This window comes from Loxodonta africana, chromosome 14 (genome assembly GCF_030014295.1).
Source record: "Loxodonta africana isolate mLoxAfr1 chromosome 14, mLoxAfr1.hap2, whole genome shotgun sequence".
Taxonomy (NCBI): Eukaryota; Metazoa; Chordata; class Mammalia; order Proboscidea; family Elephantidae; genus Loxodonta; species Loxodonta africana.
The window spans coordinates 45,545,185-45,568,890 of NC_087355.1; the positions used below are offsets into that span (position 1 = coordinate 45,545,185).

The 23,706-nt window shown below is 37.5% G+C and overlaps 2 protein-coding genes across 6 annotated transcripts in view; one reads left to right on the plus strand and one right to left on the minus strand.

Moving 5' to 3' along the window:
- INTS8 (integrator complex subunit 8) overlaps window positions 1-15,249 on the plus strand; it is a 55,309-nt gene extending 40,060 nt beyond the window's left edge. Inside the window, exons 17-27 of one of the 2 annotated variants that reach the window (XM_003408395.4) lie at window positions 459-643; window positions 1,088-1,121; window positions 1,798-1,854; window positions 1,934-1,995; window positions 4,361-4,479; window positions 5,872-5,975; window positions 6,606-6,656; window positions 8,030-8,103; window positions 8,184-8,248; window positions 8,397-8,440; window positions 11,625-15,249. In XM_003408395.4, coding sequence (XP_003408443.2) covers window positions 459-643; window positions 1,088-1,121; window positions 1,798-1,854; window positions 1,934-1,995; window positions 4,361-4,479; window positions 5,872-5,975; window positions 6,606-6,656; window positions 8,030-8,103; window positions 8,184-8,248; window positions 8,397-8,440; window positions 11,625-11,741 — 912 coding nt within the window. In that variant the 3' untranslated portion in view covers window positions 11,742-15,249. The remainder of the gene's footprint in view (window positions 1-458; window positions 644-1,087; window positions 1,122-1,797; window positions 1,855-1,933; window positions 1,996-4,360; window positions 4,480-5,871; window positions 5,976-6,605; window positions 6,657-8,029; window positions 8,104-8,183; window positions 8,249-8,396; window positions 8,441-11,624) is intronic. The other variant, XM_064267905.1, reaches the window with a different exon arrangement.
- CCNE2 (cyclin E2) lies at window positions 4,271-23,306 on the minus strand. 4 transcript variants are annotated; one of them, XM_003408396.4, is made up of 12 exons: window positions 23,100-23,306; window positions 21,768-21,807; window positions 21,573-21,669; window positions 21,436-21,489; window positions 20,246-20,397; window positions 19,188-19,323; window positions 18,498-18,644; window positions 17,166-17,261; window positions 15,735-15,869; window positions 14,301-14,412; window positions 13,683-13,840; window positions 4,271-13,246 (listed from the first exon to the last, which is right to left on the minus strand). In XM_003408396.4, the coding sequence occupies exons 2-12, from the start codon at window positions 21,779-21,781 to the stop codon at window positions 13,133-13,135; spliced, it is 1,215 nt and encodes a 404-aa protein (XP_003408444.2). In that variant the 5' UTR covers window positions 21,782-21,807; window positions 23,100-23,306; the 3' UTR covers window positions 4,271-13,132. The 4 variants fall into 4 exon arrangements, with proteins under 4 accessions (XP_003408444.2, XP_023401642.2, XP_023401643.2 ...); XM_023545874.2 differs by lacking the exon at window positions 23,100-23,306 and adding an exon at window positions 22,759-22,809; XM_023545875.2 differs by lacking the exon at window positions 23,100-23,306 and adding an exon at window positions 22,751-22,780.
- Window positions 23,307-23,706: the final 400 nt, after the last annotated feature.

Sequence of the window (23,706 nt, forward strand, 5' to 3'; positions counted from 1 at the left end):
CCTTTGGGCTTTTACCAGTGTGAACGTTGCCTTCCATTGTCACACGTACGTGTACGTCTTTTTTTGAAGTGGATTATACTCTGTGTATTTTGCAACTTGTTTCTTTTTTTAACTTAATAATTCACATGCCCTCTGCATTATTTTCATTATCTCATTTTTCTCATTTGTTCTTAGTAGACCGTACTTACTTTTGTTCTTATTAGACTATAGTTGTATAGAAGTAATGACGTTATATGGTAGAACTAGTGGATCCTCTTCCCTAAACAAATTTAGACCTGTCAGTGGCCTGTGTGAAGCCACATTCCTCAGGGGTTCTATAGAATTCACAGCCTAAGATAACTGTGCTTGGTTTGTTTTGGTAATTATCCAAACATTAAGTGTTTCTTTATAATAGAACTATGATGTATGACATTACAAATCGTTTTTTTCTGTATTCTCTGTTTGTTTTCATGGAATAGCTTGGACAGCTTTTGGCAGCTACCTGCAAAGAACTTCCAGGCCCTAAAGAAAGTAGACGGACTGCTAAAGACCTTTGGGAAGTTGTCGTTCAGATCTGTAGTGTGTCCAGTCAGCACAAACGAGGAAATGATGGCAGAGTTAGTTTAATAAAGCAGAGAGAATCTACACTAGGTATAATGTATCGGTACGTTTCTACCAGTTTAATTTTTGAGTTTTTATTTATTATTTGTACTCCTAGTACTAGATTAAGAACATCTGCCTTTATCCTTGTATATCGTAAAGATGAACAGCCTTAAGAATTTTATTTTTTAATCTCTGATGGACCTGTCTATCATGGCCACTCTTGGCAATCTTTTCTGTTTCTGTGTTATTTTAGAATAATGTAATATATCATCAGCTTAAATTCAAAGTCAACAATGTCTCAGGTTGAATAGTACTGAAAACTTCGCATGTGATTAAAAAAAAGAGTGAAATTTTACTAGGTTTGTTTGACAGTAGAATATCATAATCCTTTCATACATACAGAATTGGACAGTTGGGAATGATCCTTTACTTATAATTTACTTTCTGGTTTTATTTTTAATTTTTGATATTAAATGTGTATACAAAAAATTTTTGTTTTTTGTAGGAGTGAACTGCTTTCTTTTATTAAAAAATTACGGGTAAGTTTTATTAAATGATCTAATTATTATTGCTCATTTTCATATAATATGACTAAAAAATGTTGAGTGCTTCAAATGCTGATGGATTTATTAAGCTGATCTGTTAATGCGCTTATCTTCAGTGATCATTATTGGAGATGGGATAATGTGAATGGAGTTTACTCTGCATTTAGCATTTACCTTGCCATGTTTTGGTAAATAGAGAAGGAATTTTTTAAATTGTAAAGAAGTCTCTATAATAGGCTAGATGTATGAAAGCTGCCTTTATTATAAGGTTGCTTGATAGAATTAATTTATTGGACATAACCTAGATTCTGTCCTTTAAAAATTATTTTAAGAAATAAAGTATCAGTTTTTTTTTTTTTGGAGGGAGCTAAAAGTATTAGTTGAAAAAGGGATCCTATTACGCAATTTCGAAAGTCATATAGGGAGTTAAGTTTGAAGATAGCACCGTAAGACAGACACCTGAACATGGTATTTTTGCATAAATTGTGTACTGTGTGTTTTTCATGAGATTACAAATGAAGTTGACATTTTATATGCTCTAAAACAGACACTAAATTTCGCTCAAAGGGGTAAGGGTCTTTTAGAATAGAGAATACTTGGTCTTCTTGAGGATGACAGGAGAAATATTAAAATGCATATAATTAGGGGTTCTGTGTTTTCTTTCTCACAGGAACCATTGGTTTTGACTATCATCTTATCACTTTTTGTGAAACTCCACAATGTTCGGGTCAGTGTTTCATAATTCATTTTTTAAAAAACTCTTTGAAAGAAATTTCTTCTTAAATCGAACTTTTTTTTCCTTAAAGGAGGACATTGTGAATGATATTACAGCTGAACACATTTCTATTTGGCCATCCTCCATTCCCAAGTAAGAAGCATTGTAGCTTACCTGTATTAAATTATTAAATTATATAAATTAAATGTATTAAATTATAGCTTACCTGTATTAAATTATTTATATATTTAGAAACCATCTTGACTGATATAGATAACCTTGATTTATTTGATTAAAAGGCTACAGATCTGTTTGAATTCTACCACCAGTTTAATGTTTATTATAGTAGTTATTTTCTTAAAAATTATGGGTAAGGCGTAACTCTAAAATAAGAGCTAAGGTTATGAGGCCTTGGTAGGACAGAAGACCTCTAAGTGGCCCTGATTACTTGGCAGTGGGTGGAATTGGAAATCAAGGCTAATGAAAGAATGACGTTCTATTTTCTAGCATCTTATCCCTTCTAATTCTGATTATCAGACCTCTTCTCCCTTTTTAGGTAGCCTTAGGAATTTCCTTAATTACTTTAAGAAATCTTTTACTTTCATTGCCTAAGAGTCATAGTAAAATGGGGAGAACAAATGTTCTCCTTTTCTAGAAGAAGTAACCATTTACAGTTTTCTCTTTCCACCTCATACAGTTTCCTTACAATAGTTACTTTTCTTCCCTTTCCCAGTCCTCTTCTTACTTTGTACCTGAAGGGCAGGGCTAGACCTTATTTCATTGCTCTTAGTGACATCTTTGAAGAAGAAAAGGTTGTAGTAGGTAGGTGAGCAGGCGACAGAGCAAGAAATGGGAGTAAGTAATTTGCTTCCATCTCAATCTTAGAGGTTGGAAGCAGGTCTGTGTCTCACAGAGGGGTATAGAGGGCCAACAGTGAGTGAATGACTCTGCCTTCCACTATTTGAGGCTCGTAGCCCAGAGGAGGAGCACCATGCTCCATGAAGCGAATATACAAGCTCCATGGTGTTCCAGGCACAGATTCTGCTAAAATGTATTTGACTTTTATATAATATCTGGTATATTAATAGCAATCCAAGAATCAGAGATAATTTTGCCTCTTTAATGGATTGTTCATTAGTTGTATATGTTACCTCTTGGTGTTACTTTGTTACTTCTTTGGTCTAACTTTAGACTCGAAACTAATGATTGAATTTTAAAGCATTTATTTATAAAGGAGCTAAAAGATTGGTTTAGAACTCAGGCTCTGGAGCCAGACTCTTAGGGTTTGAATCTCAGTGTCTCCATATACCTACCAGGTGTATGCCCTTGGGTAAGTTACTTTCTGTGCCAGTTTTCCCATCTGTAAAATGGGTATGATAATAGTACCTACCCCAGAATGTGAGGATTAAATAAGTTAATACATTTTCTAAATTAGGTGCTTAGAACAAGGACTGGCATATAGCAGGCTTAACTACATGGACTAAATTTTTGACTCATGAACAAGAGTCCTTATTGACTTCAACAGTAGTGTAAGAATGATACTGAATTAAGTATTAATGTAAAACAGATTGATGTGTAGATAATGTTCTTAGATGTGTTAGCATTTTGTAAATTTCTATAAAACATTAACCAGTTTAACTAATTTATTTGTATATAATTTGTACCAGGCACAGTGGTGAGTTATGGTAAAAATGTAACCCTTGAGGACAACAGAAGCAATTTGTCCAAGTTCACCTTGTAAATGTTAGAGCATGACTTGGACCTCATGTGTGTCTGAATGTAGAGCCCCTGTTCTCTACCACTGTGCTTTACTGCTTCTTGGAGATGGGAGCTATCGGCTGTGTTTCTTGGATGCTAACCTGGCTTCCATCTTATAATTCTCTATCCAAGACTTCCAGGTTTAACCAGGCCTAGAACATCTGGCCCCATTCCCTACCCTTTTCTTGACTCTTTATTGCTACCTGAGTGCACTGAAGTGGTATACTTGCCACAACTACCCTAGACTCCATGGGGGCCAGTGAGAAGTCTGGCAACCTAAGGAAGTCCGTTACTCTTGTAAGCCACAAAATGGATTTGAGGCCAGTGTTGTTAGTGTTTGAGCCCTTGTTTGTTTTTTGTGGCTTCTTCTAGGTAAGAGACTTTGAAAATCATTTGGAGAAATTTCAAGTCTGTTTAAATTGTCATAAAAGCAGACATAAGGGTTGTATCCTACTACTTTTATGTTTTACACAATTGTAAAAGATTCGAAAATACTTTTTTGGTGTGGTCTAGTCTGCTTTCTGTGGCATTTTGGAAAAAAGCAAACAAAAATCGGAGTGTTTTCAACTTTTTATGAGAGGCTAGCTTATCATACTTAGTTGTTTTGATAGTTTTTATGTATTTACTACTAGTAATATTTAACATATTTATGGGTTTATGGTCACCTAAGTTTTGGCTTTTTTTTTTTTTAGTAAATGCTTGTATAGAACTTGAAATTGACTTTCAATATAGAGATTAATGTTGACTGTCTTTCCGCTAGCCTCCAGTCAGTGGACTTTGAAGCTGTGGCAATCACAGTGAAAGAGCTGGTTCGGTATGCACTCAGTATAAATCCAAACAACCATTCCTGGTTAATTATTCAGGCCGACATTTATTTCGGTAAGTGAAATGTATGGATACTCTCTGATAATTTGTTTTTGTAGCACTTATAAAAGTGAAGATAAATACATGGCACATTTTATTAGAACACTTTATTTTGGAGACTGTCTAATTATTCCTAGGTAAAATTGAGGGAATAAAACTATAATTGTTATATTTATGTATTTTTTCTGTGTAGAAACTGGTTCAAATGACTACCTTTTTTTTAAAAAAAAATAGTATTTATTCATCTAATAAGCTGGTAAAGCATTCTTAAGGAATAAGTTTTTATTTGCAAAATTGCTATTTAAAGATTGTGAAGTCTTGGGAGTATAGAATAAGGTGTATATAAACTTATATGTGACAGACTGACTTGATTTGTAAATGTTCACTTAAAGCTCAATAAAAATTACTAAAAAAAAAAAAAAATATTGTGAAGTCTCTCCAGAAATCCCTGGGTGGCACAGATGATTAAGTGTTTGGCTTCTAACCAAAAACTGGGTAGTTTGAATCCACCCAGAGGTACCTTGGAAGAAAGTCCTGGCAGTCTTCTTCCAAAAGATCACGGCCATTGAAAGCTCTATGGAGTGCAGTTCTACTCTGAAGCACATGAGGTCTCTATGAGTCGGAATCAACTTGATGGTAATTGGTTCAAGTCTCTTCAGGCACTCTTGATAATTATTTTTCATCTCTGGTATGTGTAAATAGCATTTTCCAACTTGGCATGAAATTTTCAATATTCTTATTGTACAGATCAAATAAAATTTCTGACTTAGGGTATCATTTCAGAGTCAAGTTTTTAGGGTTTTTTTTTTTTTTTAAGGGAAATTTCAAAATATACAAGTAGAGAATAGAATAGTGAACTCCCACGTATCTACTCCATAGCTTTAACAAGTATTTAACTCATGGCCAGTTTTGTTTTGTCTCTGCTTTACCTATATTATCTCCCACTGCTCCCCACCCCTCACTGATTATTTTGAAGCAAGTAAGAGCCTATTTTAATGCCCGTTTTCACCCGAAACCCCAAAAGAATTTATCATCAAGATCTTAGTATCTATATTCAGAATGAATGTGTTGATTCTGAAACTACCTTGAGAAATTAGGGTATATTTCTAGTTGGTCATATGAGAAATAAATCCCTTCAAATGCTAAATTCTGCCCTAGTAAGTTTGATAAGACATCTGAGCTAAATTTTTTGCAGATCAGTTTTAGAAGGCAGAGAATCTACTATATTGCTTCTTTAAAGTGGTTTTTTAAAAAAGCCATTGTTTTCTCAGTGTTGTCCTGGATAGGTATAAAGTTTTATCATCTCATGAAATTATACCTGACTTACTCCACAAAAGAGGCCCTGTCTGGTTTTTCAGCTGTTGTGTCTAATGGTAGGTAATTCTTTATCTCTGTTTTCTACCTCAGCGACAAATCAGTATTCGGCAGCTCTTCACTATTACCTCCAGGCAGGAGCTGTGTGTTCTGATTTCTTTAATAAGGCTGTGCCCCCTGATGTTTATACAGACCAGGTAAGTGGTTTCTGTGGGCTTTCTTTCCTCTTGCCTACCTTTAAATGTTCTTCCTGGGCCCACTTTTCTTCTCATTCTGTACGCTTTCTGGGTGAACCTACTCATTTCCGTGTATGCTGAGGTAACTCCCAAATGTTTGCGCTAGGACAGCTTGCTTTCCATATTTCCAACTGACCATAGACCATTGCTGCTTTGATTTCCTAAAGATATCTCAGACTCACTCTGTCCAAAACTGGTTTTAGCATGTTGCTTTACCAAGGCCCCCTCCTGACAAACTCATCTGCCCTTCTTAAAAAAAAAACAAAAAACAATAGACCCCAAAATACCAAACGCTTTACATTCCTTTTTTGAACTATTTGAGTTGATCAAGCCCAAATCCTGAATGTCATACTTGGCTCTTTACTGACCCTCCCCCAACTTCCAGTCAGCTGTTAAGTTATATTGATTCCACCTCCTAAATCTCAAATTTTGTTCATTCTCTGTTGATATGTATTGCTCTTGCATCTGGCTGCCAATATCATAATTTAACACATGGCATTTTTCAATACTTAAAATAAATGGCTTTTGAAATAAGGTTTTAAAGTTGTTATTAACTACTTATTGAAAATAATCAGAATTTTATTTTTGTAGGTGATAAAACGAATGATAAAGTGTTGTTCTTTGCTGAATTGCCACACACAGGTTAGTTTATAATATTATGATATTGGTTTAATTTAATCTATGTCAGAGTTTATAATATATATAAAGCGTTGGACTGGGAATTAGCTTTAATTTTTTTAGTAGTTTATAGATATTTAACTAAAAGTATGAATTAGAAAATATTGACCTATGAACGTTATAAATGGAAAAGAAGGACTCTCAAGTATGTTTTCTTATATTTAAGAGCAGATATGTGCAGTAGTCATTAGGAAAATAAAAATCAAAACCACAGTGAAAAAACAGTGATGTACCACATCAGACTCACTAAGATACCTGTAATCAAGAGAGACAGCAACAAGTGCTGACGAGGATGTGGAGGAATTGGAACCCTTGTACATGGCTGGGGAAAATGTAAAATGTTGCAGCCTTTTGGGAAAACAGTTTGGTAGTTTCTCAAAAAGTTAAACATAAAATTACAATACGATCCAGAAATCCCACTCCTAGGTATGTAACGAAGAGAATTTGAAAACATACATATGTTCACACAAAATCTTGTGTGATTGTGAATGCTGCCAAAAAGTGAAATAACCCAAATGGCTATAAAGAGGAGTGAAGTACTGATACATGCTAAATGTGGATGCATCTGAAAACACTATGCTAAATTAAAGAAGCCTCATAAAAGACAACATATTATATGATTCTGTCTATATGAAATGTCCCAAATAGACAAATGTATAAACAAATTAGTGTTTTAGTGTTTGCCTAGGGCTGGAGGGCAGAGGGGGGTTTGGAGAGTGATGGCTCAGGGATATGTGATTTCTTTTGGGGGTAATACAAATGATCTAAGTTTGATTTTAGTGATGGATGCATACCTTTATGAATATACTATTAAAAAGGTGGGTTTTACGTTATGTGAATTAGTTTAAAAAATTAAAGATAAAGCACTATGACTTCCCTGATTGAAATAGATCTGGTCTGTTTGATGTTAAGCCACACTGACGCCTAAATTTTGCCAATATAAGCTTCTGTACTTGCCAGCTGTGAAAGGTTTAATTACGTGTTCTCTGTGTCCTTCAGTGTCATGACACTTTTGTTTGGCAGCTTTCCGTCTACTTCACTTCAGTTTTCTGAATTGACTTTTTGCCAGCTTCTTATTCATATAAACAAAGCTTTAAAAATTTGTGGTTTAGGTCACTAGTGAAGAAAATACTGGACAGAGAGACAGTTGTATAAAGGTTTTTGAAAATTGGATGGAAACCATAAGTATGAGTGTCCCACTCAGCATGATCTGCAAGGCTTCCAAAATTACTTGAAGACTACATTCTTGATGTAGGAATAAGATTACCTCTCCAAAACCAAGAGAGTCATTGTTGACATGGGTTACATAAAATCATATTTCATGTCTGTTTATGTAGGTGGCAATTTTATGTCAGTTCCTCAGAGAAATAGACTACAAAACAGCCTTTAAATCACTGCAGGAACAAAACAGGTATGAATGATTTTTAAAGTAAGACTGAGTTGAAGTTTTTCTGCTTAAGAAAGTGGTAGTAATTGGATTCTATTTTTCAGTCATGATGCTATGGACTCCTACTATGACTACATATGGGATGTTACCATTTTGGAATACTTGACTTGTATCCTTTCATGAAAATGTTAAAATGGCTAATTTGTATAAATTAAAGAAGTATATAATATGTATTTTTCAAAACAAAACTGAAAACCAGCTGAAATTCTATCATATGTAATCATAACAGATGCATTATTCCTAACTGATTCATTTAGATCTTCATCATAAAAGAGGAGAAACAGATAAAAGACAGATTGCGGTAAGTTATCTTATTCATTGGTGATTGAATAATTAAGATTTGAACCAACAAAAGAGATTTTGTATGCCTAGTTATTGCCAGAATTTGGTTAATGGTACTTATTTTTTAAATAGTGTTTATTTTTTTAAAAGATCCCTTTTTGGTAATATGAGCTGTATATTAGTTTATTTTAAAACATTACATCAAGTCATTTCTCTGCCCTAAACCTTCAAATGGTTTCCCATCTCACATAAAGTCCAAGTCCTTAAAATGGCCTTCAAGGTCCCATAGGATTAGGTCTCCGCTCCCCATCTGAGCATGCCAAGACCATTTATCACTTAAGGGCCTTTGACATTTTTCTCTGCCGGGAGTGTTAACTTCCTTGGGTCTCTCCTCAGATGTCACCTTCTTACTGATCATCCTTCTCTGATCATCTTAGAACAGTGCCCCCTTTCTCTTTTTCTTCCTCCAATACTCTTATTCTCCTTTTCCTTTAAAATTTCTCTCCGTGGCACTTGTCACTGTTGGTTATGTACGTGCGCAGCACATAACAGGTGGTCAGTACTGACTGACTGGATGTGGGATTTATCTGACTTACAGGCTGAAACAGCAATTATATATTTTTCACTTGCCCAACACTTGGCGGCATTAGTGCCATCATGTTATCTCTTTGCTTTCACTCATTAACAAAAGTATATGCCGTTTATTAAGTTTTCTTTGTCTTTGAAAGCTTTGGAGTTGGACTAAATTGTATGGTCATTATTTAGGGAAAACAAGGTAACAGTACCGTTTCTTTGGGGGAAAAAAAAACCCACAAAGCTAGTTCACCTTAATTGGGGGCTACTCATTCTGTTCCCTATTTACCTGGAGCTAGAAGGCAAAGCTGAAATTTTCCCAGGCCTCTTAGGCTATTTCCAAACCATTTTTACGGATACCATTTTAAAGCCCCTTCTCCTTTGAACCGTATACCCACCTCCTTATTAGCTCATCTCTCCTCCTGGTTACACCTTTACATGCATCAAAAGACATGTGCTCAACTTATCCAACACCCTTAACTTTACAGGTCCTTGTAGCGTTGCTTCCGTTGTCATCTTTACTCTGCTTCAGCCATCCACACCCATGTTGTTGTTAGGTGCCATTGAGTGGATTCAGACTCATAGCAACTCCATGTGACACAGTAGAACTGTCCCATAGAGTTTTCTAGGCCGTAATCATTATGGGAGCAGATGGTCAAGTCTCTCTCCCTGTGGAGCTGCTGAGTGATTCAGTTAGCAGCCCAGTGGCTGTTTAGTCCCCACCCATAGCCATGCATTATTGGCAGCCCGGTTTGTTCAGGTTCCTGATGAGTTTTTTCACAGTGTTTCAGCCCCTTCCAAGCTTCCTTTCCTTCTGTACACACCCCAAGTATAGCAAATATCAGTCACTGTGCACTTTCAGAGATACTGATTCAGTCTGAGTTGAGGCCCTGGAGTCCAATTTTTGTTTCCTGGGTGGTTCTAGTAACCAACCAGATTTGGGAACCACTGCTATGTATGGTTGACTATCAGACTACTTTGATCAGTATCTTCAGCATGTTTGCTCTTTTGTCCATCTCACCTGGAAAAAGTCAATCCTGAATCAGTAATTTATAGTTTATTTTTCTGGGCCACTAAGTCCTGTTAGAAAAAAAGTCCTATGCCATAATAACTCCACAATCTCCAACCTTAGCTGGTCCCCGGGTTCTTGTTTTGCCTCCCAATAGGTAGCAGTCTGTGTTCTTTTCAGGGACTATTTTAGGCTTTCCCCCTCTTAATCTCCCTATCCATTTTTTACCTTTTCTCTTTTCAATAACTTCTTTGCCTCTTGTATACTTGAAATAGGCAAGTCCTCATGGAAATCTTGGCCTAATGAGTGCCTGCTCAAATCCCTGTTTCCTACATTTAAAATAACCTACAACTATACTCATCATTAAGCCCACTCTTAAAGTCAGTAAAAAAGGTATACCACTTCTTGGTTCAGACAGTCTTTATTAAGCTTTTATTTTATCCTTTTAGGGACCTTTTAAGTAGTTACATCCTCTTTTATATTGTTAATCTCTCCCATAGTCTATAACTATTTCATCCTTAATAAAAACATTTCTTGATTATGCCTCCACCTCTAGCCACCTTTTGTCCCTTCACTACCTAGTGTTTTTTTTTTTGAAACTTCAGTGCAGTTTGACTTCTGCGATCACCTAACTGCTCTCTCAAGGGCCGTCAAATGCCAAAGCCAGTGGATACTTTTTAATCCTTATCCCACTGTTTTACCTTGCCTGTCTTCTTAAAAACTTTCTTCCTTTGGCCTCCCTGGCATATTTTTTTCTCTATTCTTTTCCTGTCCTTTTCTTTCTTATGGGTATCTCCTTCTGCCCACTGCTTCCAAGAGATTAGTCCTTGGGGGTTTTTGTTTTTTTAATCATTTCATGTTCCCTCTGGGTAATCTCATCCACTCATGGTTTTGACTTCTACTCATGTGGTACGTATTTCTCTAACACCTGGTTGACTCCAGCTTGTCTTATATAACCTTTCCTACTCTCTGACCTCCTGTCTCTGATGATCATTTCTGATTAGTTTTTTCTCCCTTCAAGCCACATATTAGAATAGTCTTTGTTGTTTAAATAAGTGCTAGCTAATTGGTTTTTTAAAATTATCTAAAGGTAGTTTCTAAGTTCTTAAAGTATGCCTTCATTAAACACTCCATAGCAGAGTGATAGGGATAGATTTTTAGTAGGTTAAGGTATTTCTTTCTGATCATGGAAAAGTTGAGCAATATATGCTATTACAGTGCTAAGCAACCTAGATACTTTTGCACATTAAAAAAGTGAAGCCCTGAAACAGAATTGTGATTTTTCAAAATATTTTATAGAAGTCTTAACATTTGACTCCAATTTAACTGTAAAAATTTATCATTTGTCAAATTACCATATAGTTTGTTTACTGGTATTAAGTTGATTAAACTTACATGAAGAAAATGTAAGAAAATGTCACTGAATCCTTCAGTAATTGGTCTTCTCCTGAAGAGTGTCTCTAGTCAGTCTTTAGGTTAATTTTTTTGCACCTCTTGGGTTTTACAATTAGAGATTCAGTTGAACTATCACTGTTAGCATATAGGTAATTTTATATTATGTGTACTAGTAAGATTTTATTTTTACCAGACTGCTGATAACGTCACTTTTCTGTTTTGAAAGATCAAAGCCATTGGCCAGACAGAATTGAATGCAAGCAATCCAGAAGAAGTGTTACAGCTGGCAGCACAGAGAAGAAAAAAAAAGTTTCTCCAAGCAATGGCAAAACTTTACTTTTAAGCAGTTAAAAATTTTAAACTTTTATTTTTTTTTAAACAATGGTCTAAAAAGAAACAGTATTAAAAGATTAAGTTTCTATAATACATATGTACACATTTAGTGGTGTTTTCTTTTCAGACAAAATACTGAAACAAATATTAGTTTAAAAAAAAAAACTATACAGAAGACTTCATACTTAATAGCTTAAATTTATAACTTCTCCAAAAGAAGAAAAGATTCACATGTCTATTAATAAACTAGTATAATTTTTTTCTAATTCTACCTGTGAGGCTGAAATTCATAAAAAACAAACCTAATTTAAGATATGCAGAAGTAGCTAGTTTATTATAGCAAGTTCTTATGTCAAGTTTTTTTTTTTTTAAAGTAATAAATAGATTTCTAAGAGTCAGTATACATTTAATACTCTTCTGCCTTAAGAAAATAAAAGTTTAGGTCAAGTGTTAAGCTTTTTTCACTTTGACACTGTCCTTATCTCATAATGTAGATTTTTTTTTAAGGGCCTTAACAATTTTGGGAACATAAATAAAGCCACAGTCACACTAAATTAAAAATCCTTAGGGACATCTTAGAGTAATAAAGTGACTTTTTCATATAAATAGTTTTAAAAGGTACTTAAGTTTTTCACCCAAATTGTGGTATACAAAAAGGTTATCATAAAGCAACCTGTCAAAGCCCCAAGTAGGAGCCACATTTATCTTGTTTATGATTTCTTTGGTACTCCCACTGTTTAGAGCAGTTTCAACACCATGTTCATTTAAGCCTTTCTTATTGTTAAAAAATACATTATGGCAAGGCAAATAAACTAGTTAAAAAACAGATTAAAGTTTACCATTTGTAAAAATTCAAGTTTTATAACAGCTTGCTACAGCAGCTGTAGATAAATTATAGTTTACCTTGTTACATAACTAAACCTTTGTAAACAAGTTTAAATCTTATTTTTAAGAACCAAATTGCACTAGTCAAGAGTGCATGAATTTTGAGAATCTAAAAGCTAGATTCAAAGTACTATATTCACTTAATGTACCCTTTAAGGTAGCACTTACCTAGTCCAATACCCCAATAATAAAATTCCTAGTTTATCAAAATAAACATAGTAACACTGGATCCAAGAAAAATGTTGCTGTGGTATAAATCGCAGCTGGCTTCTATCCAGTCACCTTGGGAATGAAGTCATCTCTGTAAACAAGTCCTGCTGTTTCTTTAATGGCTAACATAGGGAATAATTCCTTGGTACCAATTCTGAGTGGCCTTTTAACCAAAGAACAGCAGTGTAACTTCTGGATCGGCTAGGACAGTCACAGCAGTATTTTGGTGTAAGACTTTAGTAGTTCATTTGTATGAAGTTCTACCATATACTTGGTCAATTTCCACTTTTCTGCTTAGTAACTTTTTTAGTGTTTTCCTGGTGGTTTTTCGGTGCTCTTCGGCGGTGTCATGATGCCTCCATTGCACACTGGTGACAGCTGTCCCCCTTTTCTGAAGTTGTTTATATAATTTACTTCATCCTACACATATGAAGAAATCGTGCAGATTTAGAGCTAAGATAAAGCACTGATACAGTTAAAGTCAAGCCAGATACCTGGGTATTTACTTGAGAACACTCAGACCTAATATAATTTTCTCTTGTGTCTGTGTAACTGAATGGTCAAACTGTCAAAGTTTCCGACAGTTTGAACTGCCTGTAACTATATATATATATATTTTTTTTTTTTTTTTACTCTTACATGGACTATTGGCATTGATTTTGAGACAATTCATAAGTCTTGCTTTGACTTCTAATTTTTCTAAATTGTGAATTCAGTATGGATTTCACAGAATAGTATATTCTGTCTCCTTGCCATTTTATATAACTGCCTGAAGTATTATTCCATAGCAGCTTTTCTATCAGTTTCTATGACTTACTAAATAATAAGACCAAAAAAAAAACAACAAAAAACATACCAACATAACTAGATAATTTGAATGTGTCTGGATGTTGTGTCTATCTTCCACAGGAACCTTCTTAAAAGCCTTCAGCTTCACTGGACTAGTACCTTTTATTACATTGACAAAAGGCACCATCCAGTCTACACATTCAGAAATGTTGTCCCATTCCAAACCTAGATAGAGAAAAGTTAGAAAAAATGTGATGGTTACATCAGAAACTAACTTATGACTAATATACTGCTTCTCAATTTTAAGATCGTTATTTTAAAGCTCATTTTTAAAAGAAAAAAAATCACAAAGTTTAGTAAATCAAAACAAATTATCACTTTCAGACTGTTTATGATGACTATTTTGAAGGGGGAGGGGACTTCAGAGTTTAACTAGAAATTTCTACATATGAAGTTGTCAATCTCAAGTCAGGAAAATAGTGAATCATGTCAGTTCACTTTAAATGTCTTTAAGTTCCATTTGACCTCATTTTTTTGCTTTTGGGTATAAACTGAAGATTAGAAAGTACTTCTAACAGAAAGGAAGGTAACACTGCTGCTGAAGTGTTTATGCTAAAGTTCATAAATTGATAGTCCTTTTAAAAGTTGTGAACAGGTGAGACAATAATAGGATATAGAGTTTTACCTGAGGCTTTCTTAACCACTTCAATAGAGGTAAAATGGCACAAGGCAGCAGCAGCCAATACTCTGTACTGGAACTCTAATGAATCGATGGCTAGAATACACAGATCTAAAAGCTAACAAAGGAAAAGCAAAATTACAAGTAATTCAGGAAGAGAAGGCTGAGGACTACATGATCCTACTAAACATCAGTAAAGAAAAGCTCTAGGGATCTAAAGACAAATAACCCACCACCCTGAAGGAACTCAAGTCTTGGGATTGTGGGTCAGGGAGCGAACGGACAAAAAATGTTAGGGTGCCGCGTGATGTGTACTGGTAGGAAGAGCATCTAATCCCAACTGCAGAAGACAAGGCTTATGATGCCTTAAATGAGTGTTAAAGACAAAGCAGCTGGGAAGACTGGGAGGTAGAGAAGGTTCTGGATATGAGAAACAGCATTTGCAAAGTGAAAAAGCTTTGCTTTTCCTTGAAACTGAAGTAGCTCAGAACTAAGTTAAAAAGTATGAAATAAACAAGTATATTTTCTTCATTCCTTACTACTACTACTAATTAAAAAAAAAAAACCTGGAGAGAGGCATGTGGCCTAGACTAGACCATAAAAAGGGGCTGTCAATATTAAGAACTGTAGGCTGATTGAATCTACTGGAGGATTTTAAGGAAAGTTTTACGAGTGAACGGATTCTGACATATTAGCGTTCATAATATGCTGACTAGATTTAAAACACAAATTTCAACCTTGGTTACTTAATACCCCAAAGGTACCACATTCCTTAAATTCCCTATGCCGATTTTCTTCACTTTCACAAAATGGCAGCCTAAAGACACATGAGTAGGCAAGAAAGAATGGATCCCTCTCTAACTGGTCATTTTGTTAGAAAGTTTGTTATAGTCTGGCCTAGAAAAGTTTATTTGAACTTAAGTTTTAAAAAAAAAAAAAAAATCCTGCAACAAAATTGAGTGATTTTAATTTTAATATATAACTTAAATAGGTAGCCTGTGTAGTCAAATACAAAATAATAAGATAATCATACAGAATAATTTTGTCCTGGTGATGTAGTGGTTAAAAGCTTGGCTGCCAACCAAAAGGTCAGCGGTTCTAATCTACAAGCTAGCTGCTCCTTGGAAACCCTATGGGGCAGTTCTAAAGAATGAAAAGTACTCATAAAAGTTTAAAGACTTTGTTTCCTAGAACTCTTAAGCAGCATAAACATTGGGAACACAATGTTATGAAGTTTTGTTAATTAAAGAGTGAATTGAATTCAATATGCTTTGTTTTTTTGTTGTTTAGCGTATAAACCCAAACCAAACCCATTGCTGTTGAGTCAGTTCTGACTCATAGTGACCCTGTATATACACACATACAGAGACTATACATACTAAACAACTCCTGTAATTAACAATGATATTATAGCATATATTCAATAAAAAATGTCAATACCTGAGCTACCTGGATGAACTTTTCCTGAGAATACTGAGGTAGAAGAACTTTAGGAGCATCTTTAAGAGCATCGACTTGGAGAAAGAGATTTAGCCAAGAGATGATTGTTACAGGACAAAGTTCCCATTTTAAAGCCTGTTAATGAAATTATTAATGCTTGTTAATAAACACAGGTGCATATACCCCGTTCTATAGCTAATTTCCTAAAATAGTCATTTAAGAAAATTATTCTGCGTTAAGCTTACTTCTACTTAGTTGTTATTCTGATCTCTTTCATTTTTATTAAAAATATTTACAGACATCTTAAGTCTAAAGCTGCTTGTGTTTTTATTGATACTGTTTTTGATAAAGACCATTGTATTAGTCTGTAATTGTCTTTTTATTTACTAAATTCATTGAGCCTGTCCCTGCTTTTCCATTTGCAGCCCCTGGTCTCGCACATCTGTTTACTGCATTATTGAAACTGCCCTTTTAATTGTATGCATTGACTTTTTCACGGCTAATTCCATTCATGTCTTCTAAGAACTGACTCAACTTTTTCCTTCTTTCAGCAATCTGTAATGGCTTCTGGTCAAAATATAAAAGTTAAAAAACAAACCCTAACATAGGATATTTTTCCTCCAGCAAGCCCTGGGACCTCACTATTTACGAGAAGCCTAAAACATTCAGGAGGGAATAGAATCTTAATGCTTGTAAGACTGCCCACAGAACTCCATCTTCCCTTTACATCTTCCCTAGTGTAATCAGCTATATGTCAGTCTGGATAACTTTTTTATTAAAACCTTATCAAATGCCAACTCATTCTCACAGAGCTATCATTCAGAATGTTTGCAATGAACTGGAGATAATCTATAAATGAAGTAATGTATCAATTAGGTTTTCTTTATGTTCTATTTATAAATCCATGATGTTCAAATTGAATTACATACCTTTAAGTAGCTAACATTTACCTTGTTAATCTCTAATTGAAGGCCTGATTAAACACCTTTATGCTTCTCTCCTGCACCCTTCTATTAATAGCCCTTCTCTGTATATAGAAAGAAGAATAAAGGAAGTGAAATAATTCTAATTCTGTCTGCTGAAAGGGGAAAATCAGAACTAAGATTTGAGAATCATTTTGGACCTCATATACATGCTGTGCTGAATACCTACGTGTACTGAAAGTGGTTGTCCTTAATCATTTAAATTAGGAAAATAATATATCCTTAGTATAAGAAACTTGAAAGACACAAAAAGGTAGAGTTTAGAGCATGGAAGTAATCTATAAATCCCCTCCTAGCCATAACCTTTGTCAGTATTTTGATGCATTAACTTCTTAAAAGCGGATCCTAATAACTAAAACCTCAGTTTTGATTATTTACATTGTAGTCTTTGAAATTCAGTAATAAACTGTTACTAAGTTGCACCTGGAAATAATAAAGACGTTATTACCTTTAATATAAAGAGTTCCATCCTTAAGATATCCTCTTCACTGCAAGCACCGTCAGTGACATAAGCAAACTCTTGGAGCTTAGGAGCGTAGATTTCCTTTAAGGTGGAATTTTTTATTAGCACAGTTGAGGTTGCAATTGAAACAATTCTATACTATCCTCTACATAGAGGCTTCGTTTTTTTTTAAGGACAGCTTCACAAAGTGATTATAAATCTTCGACTATCCAAAAAAATTCTCCAGTAGCAGAAAACAACCTTATATTTGAAGATATTTTTCATATCTTGATATCTAAATTAGTCACTATAGTGATTATAATGACTTATTTTGATAGAATTGACCTTGAATCTTAGCTAATAAATGACTAGAGTCTTAACCTGTCACTTCAATTTAAAAAAAAGGGGGGAAAAAAAGCCAAACAAGTCTGGTCTGGCCAGAACAAACCACTCAGCAAATAAGGTCTAGAAATTAAATACATATTCTTTACTCTGGTATAAAAGTACGGTTAATCAAAAAAATACTTTGGTGCAGTTTGGCTGACGAGGCCTGTTTTAACAGTATACAGTACAAGTAAAAGAACAAAGAGGTGCCTGAAAACAGTCTGAAGATTAGAATTTCTACCTAGAGAGATACCTGAAACGGTATCATTTTAGGTAAGAATAGACTGAATACAAACTTATTCACCAAATCTGGCAGAATTTTTGGATAGTCCTTAAAGCTCAAGAGAGACACATTTAGAAAAAAAAAAGACACTTAAGGAAATTGATGCATGATTACAATCCCTTATAATGATACAGTTGGAAAAATTTTAGATAAGTGTTGATTATCTGTAATGTATTGTTTAAGAAAAGTAGATTTTTAAGTGTTTTGAGATGGTGTGAAAGAAAATCTTAGGAAAGGAGTTGTCTTCTATCATAGTACCACTATCAGATACAGAAATATTAGGCTAGATAGACTGCTACTGTAACCCAAACAACATTTGTTTCATTTGATTGGTCCTTTAGTTTTCAAAGCATGCTGTTGAATCCAGGTGTCATAATTATTTATACGGATAGTTTGTATATTTGGCAGAACGAGCCATAAAACAGATACTAAGTCCAAAATGTAAAGCATATATTTATAAATAGGTTCAGAATATCATAATAGTCCAGGAACTATGAAAATCTGTTCTCTTATCCTCATGATAATGTTGAGAAAAACGTATTCAGGAAAAAAACACTCAGCTTCCCAAAAGAGTTAATACCCAAAACAGTATTCTCTGGGGTTAACATGGTAATTTAAAAAATCCATAAATTTGGGATAAATATATCTATGGATAACCTTTGAGAACCTACCTCAAGTTTGGAAGCAATGAATAAAGAGGTAATTCCAATGAGTTGAAGCATATTTTTATTTACATCCTTTTGTGTCAACATAAATCTATCAAAAAAGTCTTGTGCAAGATAAAATGTTTCCCTATGAAGTGTGTATACTTCGCATACCTAGAGAAGAATCCAAACATTTAAATATTATCCTCTAAAATTTCTCCAAATTAGAACATAATCTCTTAGTGTACCACACTTTAGAATAGTCAAGCTTTGTTTTTTTAGGTGCCAAAGCTAAGATAGGAAAAAAAATACATTTAACATGTGCGGATAAACCAGTGGTCCTCTCGGCTGCTAACCGAAAGGTTGGTGGTTCAAACCCACTAGCCACCTGGAGGGATAAAGATGTGGCAGTCTGCTTCCGTAAAGATTACAGCCTCGGAAATCCCGTGGGGGCAGTTCTACTTAGTCCTATGGCGTTGCTATGAGTTGGAATTGACGGCAACAGGTTTTTTAATAAACCAGTTGCTGTCAAGTCAATTCCGACTCATGGTGATCCCATGTGTTAGAGAACTGTGCTCCACAGAGCTTTTAATGGCTGGTTTTTCAAAAGCACATCACCGGGACTTCATTCCAGGGCACCTCTGAACCTTTCAGTTAGCAGCCAAGCACATTAACCATCATACAGAGAAAAAGGTAATTTTTATTGCTGGAACATACCTCTAAAAGCCAGTCTAGAAGTATTGACCTCATCTGTGGTTCCAAGTCAGAATGCAGAACTTCAAAATGCTTGTCATGAACATATCTGGTCTCTTTTTTCAACATATTATGCCAAACTTCATTGGAACATCCCCAGCTAAAAGGGGGAGGGGGCTTTAAATTGTGTGATCTATATAATATATACGCTATCTGTTTTACATACATAGAATAAATCCAACTTATCAGACACTGAAATCCAACTTTACACTTGAACTTGGAGGGAAAAGCTCTTAAGGATAATTAGGAAAAAATTCCCACCTTAAATTTTTAGAAGCTATTTCATTAACACTGAAAAAGTAGAAGCCTGAGTTACTACAGTAACAACTTGGACTGAAGTAACCTAAATGGATGGAGTTCAAAAGAGTGCTTTCTAGTCCCCACTTGCAAGATTTCTGTCTTTGTTTGCTAAAGAGTGACACTAAAAAAATAAGTATATGATCACAGTAGAGACAAGTCTCAATCACCTACAGATAGATCATCTATCATAGAGTCACCCATACTCTAGGTGGTAAAACGAAGTACTGGGGTGAGAGAGGAGTTTAAGCATCTGAGTCCATTACTTTGATTATTAAAGCCAAAAATAAGTTACTACATGTTTTGCATAAATTATACCTCTTAGTCATCCATACTCACAGACCAAAAAACCAATGGAGTACAGATCTTACTAAGCTTAACAGGGTTGATACATCAAATGAAAACATTGTTACCTGTTAGAATGCTTCCATTTCAACAATTTAGAGAACTTATTTGCATTCCTTCAAAAAAGTGATTCAGTTCTGCTGATAAGTCTTATAGTACTCAGCAAGCAAATGAAGATAATTTTATAGAATCAATGTTTTAAATATCCATAGCAGTCGCCTACAGCAATACTTGCAGGTAAAATGCCTCAATATCAGTAATGAAAGTTGTTATTTTATAAGTTTATCTATTTTATAAAGAAAGCAAATGATAATTCAAAACAGTGCCCTATATTAAATCAGTACAGTGTTAGGCCTTAACATTACGGACTTTTTTCTTACCTTAAATCAGGCAAAGGTGAAGGATTAATAAAAAGATTTTTAAATCTGTAATTTGTAAATCTGGAGAAGTCACTTGTTACTGTTTCTTTGTGGGGTGTTTCAATGATAACGCAAGGACTGATGCCCCCAGATAATATAGGTGGCCAACAATTCTGTCATTTAAAAAAAAAAAGAGAATATTTTGTGCAATAGGAAGCCAGCTTTTGTCCTGAATCTTTCATAATGAAAGCTAATATTTCTAAACAATCTGTAGTTTCCCCCAAACACCATTGTTAGCTAACATAGTTGACAATCTAGCTAATTTAAGTTGACATGCATATTTTACAAATAAACCATATAGCTCCTATCAGTCTTCATGAAGAGTAACAAGTAGACTGTTTCAGACAACAAAATACAATTCCGGTAATACAAGAAATTAGGCATTGGGGGAGGGGAGGGGAGGGCGAGCAACAAAACTGCATTTGTAGTCTAAAACCACTTTCGAGATCATAAAATTGCAATTTTTCCTCTATCGATATTGGCAGGGGCACCTTGTTTTATAAAATGCCTTTTTTTTTTTTTTAAGTTAAGCTTGCTCAGATACTTTGGAATAGTTGAAGGCAAACCTTAAAGTGGAATCCATTATTTAAAGGACCCAGGGTCGATATGAGTTGGAACCGACTCAATGGCACTGGGTTTGGTTTTTTTTTTTTTGGTTTTTACCCAATCAGTAACACTTCCAAAGGGAAGCACTGTCCCTAAAGTGCTTTCTGTACAATGCCTAGGAAGAATAGGTAGCAATGGGATGCGTGCCAGGCTGTCAGTAATCTCACATCGTTTATGCCCAAGAGGCAGCTATTAGGACTCTCCACTATAGTCAGAGAGGGAACAAAGAGCAGAATATCGGACAGATTAGGCGGGCCCTGGTGCACCAGGCAGCTCCAAGAGGGAGGGATTTACAAAGAGGAACCAGCTGCTTCAAGGCAAACTTACTCTGCAGCTGTAGTAAGATTCAGGCACATACAAACCACCCAAAGATAAGCACCTTCCTGATGACCTTTAATAATAAAAAATAATCCAGTGCCTTTAGAGGCATTAAAAGTCAAAAGGTCAGAGGAATCTTTCTCTTGCAAAGCAATAACACACAATTCTGTTCTTTGTCCTATCGTGCATTTGTTTTCCTCAAACCCACGACGCCCGTTCAGCATTACCCTAATCTCATACTGATGTTTCTTGGTGACCTCCTCTTTTCTTTTTTTGACATCCTGGAAAATAGAAAAGGACACTAAGGTAAACTAAGGTGCCAGCAATCAATCTCTCTCTCTCTCTCTCCCTCACCTCAACTCACCTGGGTTGTTTTTCTCTTCTTGGCCTGGATTACCTGGGCTTCTTGAGGGGAATCCGTCTGGCTGGGTTGGGGCTGCTGCTTAGCTTGTAAACGGCTACTGCAGTGAAATTTTAAAAAGGAAGTTTAATTAATAAGTCATGCGTTTTAACGGCAGCAGCTAACTTTGAAACACGTTTCCAAGACAAATAATGTTACCTGCGTCTTGACATTCTCTTCTTTCAGTTGTATGACACCTCTGGAAGGGTGGGAGGAAAAAAACCAGAGTCAAGTACATTGTCATTCATATTCCAGTGCCAATTAGATGCTGATTCAGAGGTTGCAGCTAAGTCCCTCAGGAGTGAGCCATTTTACCACGCTGATTTTTGGGCTGTGTTAGTTATCTCAGGGTAATTAATTTCGGACGCAAGTCTGTATTTCCTCAACTGAATGCACAGCCAGGGCGCAAATGTCTTTAAAAAAATTCACAAAGCACCCCCCGTCCTTCGAACGCGCAGGGAGGCAGATTTCCCCCTAAACTGGTCTTTTCCGGGTGCTCGACCCTCTCCCCCTTACACCCAGAGTGGGGCTTGGGCAGCGCCCCCACCTTCCGCCTCCCATCCTGGACAAGCCGCGGAGAGAGGGGGCTGTGGAGGCGAAGCGGTGTGGAGAAGCCGGTTCCGCGCCAATTTGGAGAGTGGCGGTGGCGGGGAAGCAGGGGGCGGAGGCAACTGAGACTTGTGTCACGTCCTCCAGTCTCTTTTCCCTCCTTTCCAGCCCCACCAGGCCCTGCTTGCCGCCTGAAAGGGGCACCGGGACCCCGACTCCAGATGGGGAGAGGAGAAGGGGGTTAAAGTGGGGGAAATTGGGATGGTCGGGGAACTTCTGTCCCCGTGAAGGGGACCCAGACGCCCACCGTCTCTCCTGTGGGATAGCTCTCCAAATGGGGCTGAGATGGAGAATCTTCTGAGAACGAAAGCCTTTTCTGTGGCCTCCCACTTAGGGCAGCCCCCATCCCCCGCCGGTTCCCCGGGTCCCCTACCAAGAGTCTGACAGGGGCAGAACGCGGGGACCCATTCCCCCCAGCAGCCTAGTTCTCAGCCCTCCACTTTTCCTCCCTCAGGCTCCCGCCCGCAGGGTGGATTGGCCCAGCGGGTCTCTCTCTCCCTCTCACACCCCCGGCCCCCACCCCAGCCCAGCACCTTCTCACCAGCAGACCCGCTACCGCTCGGCTCTCAGCTGGCGCCGGCGCCAACTCAATATATAGGCCGGGCCGGGCCCGCCCCGCACGCATGCGCCTCAGACTGACACCTCCGGACAGCGCGCTCCCCTCCCCCTCGCCCGCCGGCCCGCGCGCGGCGCCCCGCCCTGCCCTCAGTCGGCCGGAGAGCAGACCCGGGAGCCATGGGGCCGCTCGCCCACGCTCTCGGCCAGCATCACCTGCCGGCTCGGCCGGGCCGCGAGCAGTCTCTCAGAGGCCGCTTCTCCGCGGCCCGGCTACCGGCTGTTCAGTCCCTGATCTCCCGCCAGTACTCTCCTGCCTCCACCCACCCTCAATCCCCGGTTCCTGACATGTCAGGCCGCGGCTCGGCCCCGGCGTACGCCTAGGTGGAGGCGACTCGCGACAGCACAGAGCCGCCGAAAAGCGGCCATCCCGTCGTGCACCCTGGCTGGCCCGCCCAGGCCTCGGGGAACCCGGTTCTTTTCCTGAGCGGAGCCGAGAACTGGAGGGCCCGCCCCCTGCGGGAGGAGCGGAGCTCGGGCTTGAGGCTCTGGCGAATGGGAGGCGAGGACCGCTGCACAACGTGGAGCTGCCGCAGAATGTAAACACAGCCCGGCGCGCGCGGGCCACGTGCGTCCCAGCGCGCCGCTCCTCAGCCCGGGCCCCCAGAGGCAGGCGGGGCTCGCGGCGCGGCCGTGCTGCAGAGAGGCATCTATGTCTGCTCCAGCGCGCCAACCAGGTACGTGGTGCCGCTGCTCACCCTGCTGTCTGCTCCGCCGCCAGCGTTACCCTCCCCGCGGGTGGGTTAGTCCCCGCTCCCGCTGCCCCGCCCCGGCCTAGCAGCTCCCCACCTGCAATCCGTGCGCAGGGAGAGCCGTCGCCTGGCCGCACCCTCGCCTCCTCCCCTCCCCACCTCAAATTACGGGGCCCCCAGGG